Genomic DNA, 12,814 nt, shown 5'->3' on the forward strand with positions numbered 1-12,814 from the left:
TTTCTCTGGCAACATTACAGTTGAAGACACAAAATGAAGCCAAGACTTCGTAAGATACGAACCCTGTTTTTAGAAGTACAACAAAACTTTCCAGATCATAGACATTAATAATTGTGATAGAAAAAATACCTAAAAGGATAATTTTATGTGCTTTTAGATTAATTATGACCCATACTGCAGCCAGCCACCAGGGGGCAATTAATACACTGTGGCATCTTTGGGTAGCTGACATGACATCCCAGCTTTTTATACAATCTATGGTTTATCTCATGTCCCATCCGCTTCACCTATAGGAGGCGTCATGTCGTCCATCCTTATCTACAGTCTGTGTTTGTTCCCTAAAAGATTTCAACAGTGACCCATAAAGAAACGAGTGACGGTGACTAATGGAGGCTGTCGCAGGGACTCGGCTGCTGCCAGCAGACGCACCGAGAGATGGTGAAAATGTAAAATCTACACAGAAGACTGTGGAAGAGGCTGTTGACTCCAAGCCAAGAGGGGAAAACTGCAGCTTTGTTGGCTCTGACCAACGACCGAATCTTACACGGAGAATCAGCGATTATTCAAACAAAGCTGAGCAGGAATACGCATCCAGTGCATTGACTGATGTGCAGATGAGAGGACGGACGAGTCTGGCGACAGCAAATATCCCCGGACATGGTGGAATTAGTGCAGGAGGAGGCGTGAGCTTGTTCGGATCACTTATTACTGCATCTCCCAACTTGTCAGTGTTGTAAGACATGATGTGAGGTGGAGACCACAGCCTGTGTGTTCACGGATCAACTGTCTGACATGGAGCAGAATGTCAGGTGCACAGAACATGTTATTCTCCCTGTGGACGCTGCAGTGGTTTCATTTGGACACATCTCTCTTATCCTCTGCTCTGTCGGCTTCTCTCCTCATTTATTGTATTTGAACTTGTGCATTACGCCTTGCTTCATCGCTGTGTTTCACTTTTGGGGAGCGGTCATGTCAACATCTGGATGCTAATACACTGTTAGCATCCAAATGTTAGCATTTAACATGCTTGGTAAAATGATTGATCACAACAAAGTACAGTTTTTGCCAATGAGAATGTGATTTTGTCAATGTTTCACTCATTATGTCCTGAAAGGAAAGGTGAGAGGATTAAGTCTTTAAGATTCAATCCTCTGGAGATCACCAACATCTCGTCAGACCAGCAGACTGACACCCCCCCCCCCCCCCCCCCCCCCCCCCCCCCCCCCCCCCCCCCCACAGCCCTGATCGAGCACAGCATTAAATATAAGAGGTGTATTCAGTACATAAAAATAACTTTGGTTTTAAATGTCTCCCACGTCTCGCTCTGTTCCAGATAACTTTTACGGCACCCCGAAGCCTCCGGCCGAGCCCAGCGCTCTGCTGCTCAATGTAACGGACCAGCTGCTGCCGGGCGCCAGACCCAGCTCCGAGGGCAAGAGGAAGCGGAACAAGTCGGTCAGCAACATGGAGAAAGCCAGCATCGAGCCCCCCGAGGAGGAAGAGGAGGAGAGACCAGTCGTCAACGGAAACGGCATCGCTGTCACCCCAGGTCAGCTCCCGACATTGACCTCCACGGGGGCACAGGTCCGCTGTCAGGACGTCCAGGTTTAGAGTCAGGGTCAAAGCCCACGGCACCAGTCTCTTCTGGATCCGTCGCCTAGCAACAGAGAGAGTAACATTGATTTCACACACGTTTCCTGGAAAATAATTTTATGGCAGGTAATGACTTTTAATTGGTTACACGGATATCTGTATGTGCAGTGTAAATTATAATTCACTCTTCAGAGTCAGTGATTACCCCCCCGATCCAAACGGTTTATGATGAAAAAGCTTCAGCGCAGTCGGTCCGCTGGTATTTGATATCAGTCGCTGGGTATCATTATTAAACACAGATAGCCAGAGGGCTATAAACACATACAGCAGCAGCCTGCAGGCACTTTCAAAATCAGCTAACACCTTTTTGTGAAGTGTTTATTTTCCAAACCAGCGTTCCACTCCGTGTTCATTCTGAAAATAGGCAGAAGTGACATTAAACACGTAACGAGGCGAAACGTCTCGAGGTCGTACAACGGCAGCACTCGTCTGCTCGTTGTTTGTCCACATATGTCGGAACACACATACACATGCCCTCACACACAGAAACCCCTTTGAATGCATCCCATGATCACATGAAAGCAGAATAATAAAAGGGGCATTATGAGTTTGATTTTTGTGATTCCAAATCCAAAACCATGCTTCGGTCCTGTGACTTTCTAAGCTGGTTTTAGAGCCCGGGGACAGTTGAGTCTCTCACAGCACGGCAACAGTCACAACACCAGGAAAATTCAAACCGTTCAGTTACTGATCCCAATCAGTGCCCGCAGTTACTTCTGCTTTAAACATCGCCAGGCTTTTTTTTTAAGGGACTGTGCCGTTTTGAGAACAGAGGTTTGGTAAAAGGATGAGATTCTGGTTTTCTTATCGCAAGGAGCTCAAACAAGGTAGGATCTTTTTCAGATGAGACATTACTTCTCTGCAGAGGGGGTGAAAACGTGAATCTAAAGTGTAAATGCAAGTCTAAAATCTAACAGTAATGATGTCATTTACATGTGACAACAACTTCTGGTTTTCAAAGAGTCAAGAGATATTTTTTTATGTATGCCATAAATATTACAGTTAAAATAATAATGTAATGGTTATGAAATCATTTATATCATTATCATCTTTCTTTCTGTTCACAAAATGTTTTATGGGACAACAGTTATAAAAATACTAATTTAATCAGAGGAAATCAGATTTGAAAAGACGCCATAAATCATGAAAATGCAAGCAATAAATGCAGTTAATAAAATTAGCTTTTAGGAAATTGTTTAACTTTTGCATTATTTTGACATTGGCTATATTATTTAATAATAGTAATAATAATAATAATAAATAATTGCAAGATCCATATTTTTGTGGCATTAAATAGTATTTTTCAGAGCAAATGAATATTCATTTTTTTAAACTTTTTCGAAACTTGTCTCTCCAAAAAGTAGAAATGATCATAGAATTAGGAAAAATCTTGAAGTCAGGTTCCTTTTTCAGAAGCGTTTAAAGACCTAAAGACAAAGACCACATCATTTTAATTCATTAAACTTGATTAATGAAGAACTACTGAGTGTGTATAAGGATTTTAGGGCAGTGCAGTGTTTTATGAAGGGTTAAAAGTTCTGTAAAGTATTCTGGAACCTCCCCCGTGTACTTTTATGATCGTCATCTGCACTGAATGACGCAGACGACCCTGACTGAACATTTTTAACTGATTCCTATCGGCGGCCTCCAGATGCTTGATAACTTTGGGCTCCGGGCAGCTCAGGAAACCATGTTGGGTGTTGGAGTGCTGCTCTGAGCTCGGGAGGGGCGAGTCGCGTCTCTGTGGATGGACGGTGTGTGTTTGCTGACCAGGAGGGTTGAACGGGAATCGATAGAGCACAGCGGGCTCTGTGATCTAAGCAGATAGCTGCTGCCTCACTCTCTCCCTCCCATAGATTATCTCTCAATGTCCAACTCTTATTTGTCCCCTCTCTACTTCCCTCCACCGACTCTCTCTCCTTTGGGATGTGCACACACTTGCCGTTTCTTTCTCTTTCCTCTAAACACCCAATTTTTCTCACCCTTTAACGCGTTCGCACTGCGCCACAACTCAAACTGGGGCATCGCATCCTGCTCCTCTCTCCGTCTCTGTTGTCTCCTCTTCTTTATTCTTCTGTCTGTCTTGTTAACCTCAATCATTCCCTTTCTTCCCGTCACCTCTCTCATCACCTTATTCCAAAAACTCTATTCTGTTTTTTAATCCTGCCTCCTCCCTAGCCCTGACTTTCAATCAATCTCTTCTCCCACTCTCCCTGCGTCCATTCCTCCTCTCCTCAGCTCCCCAGTTATTGACGGCCCTCAGCTTCCTCTCCTCCCTGAGTGATAATGACTCATCCTGCCCTGTTGTCACCTCAGAGTCCAGCGAGCATGAGGACAAGAGCACAGACGCTTCAGGGGACATCGCCCCGCAGAACAACCCAGCGGAGGCGTCCACCGAGCCGCCCAAAGACGACGGACAGTCGCCAAAGATAACAGTACCCAAGCTAGAGGAGAACGACGAGCTCGGCCCCCTGCCAGACAACTGGGAGATGGCGTACACAGAGAAAGGAGAAGTCTACTTCATAGAGTAAGTGAAAAGTTGTCATATGATGAATCTGTTAAAGTGATTCAACCATTTCTGCATCAGTTATATTATCACAACACTATAAACTCAAGGTTTGGTTAAGATGGGGTTGGGTGATAAAAGGTAGAGTTGGTCTCTACTTTCTGAATTTGCAGGTTGATGAAACACATGGAACTTTACATCTGCTCGATGTTTTTTGCTTCTCACGTGGGAAGTTATATTTTATTAATAACATTCTTCTGTAATGTATTCATTGAACGCCTGAGTGACCAGATTTAAACCATTTAACATCTAAATACTCCTGTGTATATCTATGCTGACACACAGGGACCATTATTGATGCTCGGTGGTTTTCTGAGATTTTAAAGCCCCCAGAAATACCTTGTTCCACAGAACTGTGTTATACAAGTTGGATTCATTGACATTTTTAGCTTTTTACAGCTGCAGTAAAACCATTGAGGTGCGTGTTCATCACATGAGAGTTTTTGAGTTTCCCTGTGTGAGTTTGTGAAGTGGTGTGGAGGGAACCGTATGTGCACGTATGTGGACACAGGCTCAATACCATCAACTAACGTAGCCATGAGAGGAAATTATCTTGCCATCGCGAAAGTTTTTTATTGCATCGTGTAATCGTTTTAGTCATTAGGCGAATTTTTCTTGAACCCCGGCACACTCGAATGAATCATAAACTGCCAGGAGCTGCACGGCAGCGGCAGACGAGGATGGTGTTGTCATGCCGCCAAACACATGTTGCCTCTTCATGTCTAGGCAGACTTTAAATCCCCCCCCCCCCCGCCGCCGCAGACGAATCACCATATGTCTCCTCCCCTCAAACGCTGAACCTTCACGCTCCCTCATCCATCAAGCGGCGTATACGCAGCTAATGCAGTTAGCCCACTGAATTTGCAGCTTCGAGATTCTTCTTCTTTCTGAGCTTAAGGGGTGCCGTGCCAAAGTGAATGCGGTTGCCAGGAGGATGCTTGTCTTTGATTGGCCTCCATACGAGATAGATTTGTTTACCTACGGCCCCTTGAAGTGAGGCAGCTGAGGAGAGGAATAGGAGGAAGGGAGTGGGAGGTGGGAGAGAAAGAAAAGTGATAGTGATTAAAAATAGTCAAGACGGAAATAAGAGAAGGTGAGAGGGGGGACAAGAAAGAGGGAGACGTAGATTTAGATACTGTAAATATGGCGATAGAGGGAAGAAGAGTAGGAAAGGTAAAGATGGGAATGGATAAGAGGAGGGGAGGACGAGAAAAAGGAGAGAGCAGAACGAGAGGTTGTTGGAAAGCAGAGCCAAAGAGATTTGACCTTACCTTGAACTGCACTTTATTTGGCTCAGTATTTGGCGTGGGCCCTAATCTTTCACTTTTATCTACGTCTACTCTCTCAGTCTTTTTTCAGTCCTCTGTTTTTAGCTCCAGGGGAGGTAGAGTTGGATCGGCCACCAATCAAATCCTGACTAAAATATCTCAGCAGCGGACTGCCATAAAATTGTTTTCCAAACATTAATGGTCCCCGGAGGATGAATCCCAATGATTATGGTGTTTCCCCAATCCCCCTTTTCAACGCTCTTTCTCACACATTTCTCTTGTGTTGCTCTTATATATAACTAAGTAGAAGTTTAGGAAAATACGACGTCAAATGATTCCAAGGGACGTATATGAGGGGGGGTCCCCGGGAATATTGTCTGTCTTGTGAGGTTCCTTGGCTGAAAAAAAAGTTAGAACCTCTGCTTCTTACTTTATAAAACTATTAAATTTAGGTACCGACATTTTTTTTGAAGTATCAAAAGTATTGAGAAAGACACTAATTACGTGTAATTGTTGTCCTTTCAGCTAGTTTTTCTGCCCCCTAGTGGCCATAACATAAATCAGTGCAGCTTCGACACGTGTGCGGTTTTGTTTTCAGCATAGCTGTAGTATTTCGATGTGTTCAGGGTCATCGGTGCATCCCTGTATCTTCTGTGTTTGAAGCCAAGTTGCATGAAAAGTTTTCTTCAGCAAAGCAAAGACCTCTTCACTGCATCCTCTTCCTCCTCTGACCTATTTTTTTTTTTTTTTTTTTTTTTTTTTTACTGCAAGCGTTTTGCACACCTCCCCTGCCCTCCCACTCCACTGTGTTGTGAGGACGGGAAGCCATTGTGGCTCCAGAGCTTCAGACGAGCTGCACAGATACATCGAGTTTCTCTGGCACGTCCTCATATCTGATCTAGATCCAGCTCTCTGTCAGAGAGACTCTGGATGAATCTGCCAAACCCACAGCTGTTCCCCTCCATCACTGCCTCACTCCTCCCCCCTCCTCGCCCTCTCCGTCCCTTCCCCTCCCTTCTCCTCCACTCTGCCGCCTCTGCCTGCTAATGAGCGACAGTAAGCAAATTAAAAGTATTGATTGCCATTTTGTAAACCCAAAGCTTTTTTTTTTTTTTCTATCCCCACACCTTTTTTTTTTAAGAGGCAGACACACGAGGGAGTCTCATCTTTCCTCTCTGAAATCATCCTCCAGCTGAATTAAGAATCCACCAACCTCCTTCTCTCTTTCTGCCAAGTCTCCTCTCTCTTGCCATCTATCGCACTCTCTCTCTCACTCCGGCTCTGTCGTCTCTCCACAGCCACAACACCAAGACAACATCGTGGCTGGACCCGAGGCTCGCCAAGAAGGCAAAGCCGCCCGAGGAATGCAAAGAGGACGGTGAGTACCGCGTCTCTATCTTCTAGCACCTCTCTGCTCCTCGCGTTCACTCCTTTTGATTCCTCGAGCCTCCCGCAGATTCTATTCTACAAGATTTGAGGCTCGTCTGTTGGTCTAAAGAGAAGGAGACAGCGAAGCCGGTTTCATCCGAGACTTCAGCTCATCGAAGGGAAGGTTTAGTGCCAGTGTAGCATTTCGGTTTATGAGGAGTTATGTGGTCGTGTCAACCAACGCCGGCCGCTGTGAGTAGTAAGTCCCATGATACGTGTTTAAAAGCACAGGTTCAGAGGCACTGGAAGTCACAAAGACTTCTTTATTCTCAACTGAGAGAGATGTGGACTGTCCTTCACCCGCCCACACACACACACACACACACACTCACACACACACTCACACACAAACGCACGCATAAGAGAAAGAACAGGGATGAATGTTAATGCAGCGGCTGTACATGTACACATCGATCTGTTTGGGCCTCACCCTCCCTCCCAACTTTCTCATTCGTCTTTTCTTCACGTGTCAAAGCGAGACGAGGATTTATGGTCTGAGTTATAGACGGGGAGGTGGTGGAGATGAGGAGGAGATCTGGAGTTAGAGATGGACACTGACAACAGTTGAAAAATTACTTTTTAAGTCTGTGTATGTGGTTTATGTTCATGGTGGGATGGGGATATTTTTACCTCCGATATATATTATTATTATTTTCATTGTTGTTTGTATGTTTGCCTGTTAGCAAGATTACACACATCTTTTTCTTGAAATATGGCAGTAGGGTGGATTATGGGTTAAGGGAGACCTCATTAGTCGATTCGAGTAAAGGGACGGATCCAGGAACTTTTTACAATTTCTTTAACATTGTGAGATAAGGTGTTTTTCCACATATCCACCAAATCAGGTAACAAATACTCCTCTCAGCTATGTCGGAGAATGGATATTTTTTCCTAAATTTGATAAAAGCAGTTTCTAGAAAACTTCTGTGTACGTGGCATCTGATTGCATGTATTTGCAATATGGTGATAAAGTGACCGATAAGCCTTGGTGGGGGGGGGGGGGGGTGCTCTCTGAGTGCCCTTCTAGTTGCGTGTATTCCAGGGCAACAAGGGTAGAGTTACTCTAAAAATACATCCAGTACTCAGACAGAGAGACGGTGCAGTCCTGGGCCAAACATCACACCTGCCTTGTTTTCCTGCTTCATGGGACTTGAGGGCTTTAACAAATATTGTTTCTATCATCTTTTATTTTCTATTCTTTTCTATTATCGTCTTGTTTGGTTTATAAAATGTGACAATAGTGAAAACGTCCGTCTCAAGTTCCCAGACTGAAACACGATCCTTTGAAACTGCTCATTCAGTCTGACCGGCAGTCCATCAGCTGTGAAATCAATATAAAACAAAGTCGCGTCTCCACTTTGGTTCAGGCTGAAATATCTCGTCAACTATCCGATAGTTTGTCATGAAATTTTGTGCAGATATTTGTGGTTCCCAGACGATGAATCCTCACAACTTTGCTGAAGCTCTGATTTACAACGTGTCCTTGAGGTTGTTGTTTGTTCTTTGATTAAAATATCTCAGCTGGTGAATAAGAGAGAGATCTGAGAGCATAACTATTTAATTTCAATTTGACAAAAGACCTGAAAAAAACTAATATACTCAGTGGTAGTTAGTGAATTTAACCACGCTAACACACATTTCCTCATGTTGTAACAAACTGAAGCCAAAATATTTTGCATACAGACGCTGCCCTCGACCAACCAGAGCCTCTCTGTTCAGATTCTACATTTGTCTGTGTATGTGTGTGGGTTTTCTCTGGATTTCTTTCTCTTGGTTCTCCGGCTTCCCTCCGCAGTCCAAAGACCTAATTTTAGTTCAACTGGAGACACTAAATTCTAAATTGCCTGTAGGTGTGAATCTGAGCATGAATTATTGTTTGTGTTTATTCCCACGATACATTTGCGTCCTGTCCAGAGTGTAGCCCACGTCTCGCCCCATGTCAGCTATTCTTGGCTCTATCCCCCCACGACCATCGGAGGATAAGCGGTATAGCTGCTGGGAGGATTGAAATATTCTGATAGAGTGAGAAAGGGATCATTGGTTTCCGGTCTGAATGCATCTGCACTGGTGGCATTAAAAAACCAGGCCTGCGTCGTGTTAACACTTTGCTCATTTTATCCTTCAAACAGAATTACCGTCCTGATCTTGTATTTTGCTCACAAGACTCCCCGTGCAGGCGCTGAACGTCCCCTTTCCCCTTCAGTCTTTACATCAAAGGGAGAAAGATCTCCGAGATGATGAGATGACACAGAAACAAAGACGGAGACACTTGTGAGGAAATGTTCAAAATGTGATTGCACTTTTATCTCCGGCTCATTCGATCCCATTTATCTACTGAGGACGCTCCAGCAGAGGAGGGGCTCCGGTGGTTGTGTGGGACTGTTATCGATGTCGTTGGGTGACTCATCCACTTAGTTGGTCCCGTCTGAAGGGACCATGGTGCGATGGGGTGGCTGCTGCTTTGTGAAGAGGTAGAAAAACCAGTTCTATGGGCTGGTCATGTTGGGCCAAGTTCGTGTGAGTCAGACAACATTTACATTTCCTCCCATTGGAACAAAATTAAGCCAAAATCCACAACATCACCAATCATTAGTCCGATCCAGCTGTCAATCATGATGTTTCACCTCATGTCTATAGCATCCAATCCAGAACAAACACCTGGTTCATAACAATTTTCCAAATTGACAGAACTTATCTATAAGAAAACATTTTATAATGTGTACTTTGACGTGTCCCATCCACTAACACAGAGGAGACAGGCTTTATGACCCATACTGCAGCCAGCCACCAGGGAGCGACCAAGGCACTTTGGCTTCACACAGAGGAGCTGTCATGTCGTCCATCTTTACATCACACTGTATTCCAGCTTCTTTGGTTTGTCGAGTTTCTCAGGATGATCTTTTTCACTGCCGGGTCTTAAATATCAGGGGAAATAGTCAATATTAGTGCAGAGTCTGGTCTTTTCTGGTCTTTTTAGCTCCCAGAAACTTTGCACTCTTTGAGAATGAAGGGGTTAGTGTAAGCAGCCAGAGGAGAGGTGTGTTGTTCACTTCAAACGTCTACAGCCTGGTGGCACCAGACGCCCCTGGGAGCTGAGCTCAGTTAGGGAGAGAAAAGCTGCCTCAGTAAATTCAGTATTGATTGGTTGAAAAAAAGGTGTGCGTTTTTATGTGTGTGTGTGTGTGTGTGTGTTTGTGTTCATTTTTGGACCTGCACCATGCTCTGATAAGCGCTAACAGGATCGCAGGGTGGGGTCTGCGAGCTGTGACGGAACAACAGGCTGAGAGGAGGAGGAGGAAGAAGAGGACAGCACTAAGTGGGAAACTCACACAGAAGAACAGATGTAGGGGAAGTGTTTGGATCCACAACGTCAACACAGTTCATATTATACTGGAAAACCTTTAAGGTTCTGATTTATTACAACTTGGGTCTGATGTTTGTTACTTTGGCAGCTCTACAGGTTTCAATCAGCTAATTGAGACTGAACAAGTGCTCAGATGATCAGAGAGGTTGTGAACAACGACTCATACTGATTACCTGACTTCTTTTTAACTGGAGGTTAAACCAGACTAGATAATTGGCTTTACCAATATATATTTTAAACATGTGATGGCATGTTTTGAATTTAAAATCTAAAAAAGTAAAGTTCTTTAATGTCAGAAGTAACTGGTAAACTCCTGCTTTGGTGTAACTAAAGGGGAGTAAAATGAAAAACAGCAGAGCCAACATACAGAATATTATAAACATGAAACGGTGTTAAAATGTTTACACCGCGGCTGAAGCTGAATTCTTTCTTGTGTTTAAAGTCGGTCGTGTACATGAAGGTGAAAAGCAGTTCTGTCAGAGAGATGTATGTTTGCTTTAACATGCTCGTTCCTGCTCCCGTGAAGACGGAGCAGCCGACTTCACAGACGCCTTGTCGTTACATAACTCGTATTTCTCACCTCCTCTCTCTACCTCCGTATCCATCTTTGTGCTTCCCTCCCTCCCTCCCTCCCTCCCGTCTTCCTGTCTCCTCTTTTTGTTTTGGCAGACGAAAAGAACGAGAACAGTCTCTCTACAGAACCTGGCTGTTGTTTCAAACACTCTCACCTTCTTAAAGTTTGTCGTTTTTTTTTCCCGTCCTGCCAAATGTTTGTCAGCAGGTAGCGAGAATGCCCCCCCTCCCCAACAAGCGGATTAAAAGCAGACAAAACAGCGAGATGTTGTTCGTCACTGTTTCAGATATTTCATCAGACAACAGTGTTTCCTATTCAGAGCAGCACATGCAACACACAGGATATGAATAAAGACAGATAGAGGAGGGAAAACTTTGAGAATGATGCTTCGCTTTGAAGGATCGTGATTATCATATATTATTGGACTTATGGTTGGTTTTTATGCCTCAACGCCAGGGATCGCCAGAGGAATTATGTCTGGGTGGTTTTCTGTGCCAGATCACTGTGATTTTCACAAACACGTTTTTTGGACTTGTGAACGCAACATCTCATGAACGACTCGAGGGAATTTCTTCAGTATTGGTAGAAACTTGCACTCGGACTCAAAGATAAACTGATTTAACTTTGGTGGTTGAAGGTCAACCCCTTGTGAACAGGTTACCTTATGAACAACTTGAGAGAGTCCTGTCAGATTTTGCACAAACGTTCACTTTGACACACGGAATAAAGAGACAGAAGCTAAAACCAAGTGTTTCAGGCAGAGGCTGAGCAGAGGAGCTGCAGCAATGGACAGTCAGACAGAACATTAGAGCCCCTGAACCTTTTCAAGTGATAACACACACTAATGCTTTTAACCTGAGTATGACAATATGTCTCCTTAAACTTTTTGTCATCGTTCACAGGCACAACTCTCTTGAGGGAAAATATTTTGTATTTTTTTTTACCCTCAGGGCGCCAGAAAAAATAAATTGAAAAGAAAGAGAAATGTCAGGTCGGCTGTTCGCTCTGTTTTCCTTTTAGCCGCTTCAGTGGCACCACAGAGGGAGACGTTGTCACTTTTGTCTGATGTGGGGAAGTTTTTTTATTTTTTAGGGGACAATGAATTTGAACATGCGCTCTTTCCACCGTGTGCTCGCAGTCCTACAGGTGAGTTATTACACGCGCCCTCCTTCACCTCGAAGCTCCTGCGGCAGTCGGGAGAGGAGAGGTGGGGAGGGGCGGTTGTAGCTGTCTGCGACGTGATTGATGGGTGTATTTTGAGAACATCCCCAGCAGAGCACGCCTGCAGCCTGGAGATTGGAAGGAGGATTCAAAAGACTGTGTGAGGCAGATGAACATGTGACCTGTACCTGGTGAATTAGCCGTCACTGTGTGTCTTGTATCAGCCTCCATGTATTTTTAACTGCACCCAAGTGAACTCATATACTATGAGTAGAACTGGGTGCTCGATCAATACTTGGATATTTATATTTCTGTCTTTGCGTCTGGGATAAAGTTAAGAATGAGTTTGGTGATATTCTATAATTTTCTTTTTTATCAACAAACCCCATGAATATAATATATTTATGAATATTTCCTGGTTATTGTTCTCCAGAAGCCATTTAAAAACCCATAAATGAACACTGGGTGATGTGTTACTTTTCTATCATGAACATGGGGCTGTATTTTATTTTTGAATTAATCCCCTGCACATCATCCTGCTGCAATGAATACTCACCAGAGCCCCTAATGTTTATCAGTCCACGGCCAAAGATAGTCCCAAAACCGATTCATTATTTACTCCAGTTTGATCAACATGTCTACAAACGTCTGTGTCTGTCTGTATCATTGATATAATTGAGCCTTTATTTAAAAATGAAAGCTACATTTGGGGCTTCTCCTATTTCCATATCAATTTAAATGACATGATTCTGAATTGTAATTAACTATATTATAAATATTATAATCTACCACACACATAT

At 43.8% G+C, this 12,814-nt stretch overlaps 1 protein-coding gene across 14 annotated transcripts in view; it reads left to right on the forward strand.

Moving 5' to 3' along the window:
- Positions 1–12,814, forward strand: part of magi2a (membrane associated guanylate kinase, WW and PDZ domain containing 2a) — a 163,570-nt gene that overhangs the window by 104,351 nt on the left and 46,405 nt on the right. For 9 of the 14 annotated variants that reach the window (XR_011240099.1, XM_069519506.1, XM_069519508.1 and 6 more), the window contains 3 exons: positions 1,334–1,549; positions 3,892–4,180; positions 6,786–6,865. Coding sequence is in view for 13 of the 14 variants with exons in the window: in XM_069519506.1 (XP_069375607.1) it covers positions 1,334–1,549; positions 3,892–4,180; positions 6,786–6,865 (585 nt within the window). In the remaining variant the exon portion in view is untranslated. The remainder of the gene's footprint in view (positions 1–1,333; positions 1,550–3,891; positions 4,181–6,785; positions 6,866–12,814) is intronic. The other 5 variants (XM_069519509.1, XM_069519500.1, XM_069519510.1 and 2 more) reach the window with 1 other exon arrangement.

This window comes from Paralichthys olivaceus, chromosome 23, assembly GCF_024713975.1.
Source record: "Paralichthys olivaceus isolate ysfri-2021 chromosome 23, ASM2471397v2, whole genome shotgun sequence".
NCBI classification, from domain to species: Eukaryota; Metazoa; Chordata; class Actinopteri; order Pleuronectiformes; family Paralichthyidae; genus Paralichthys; species Paralichthys olivaceus.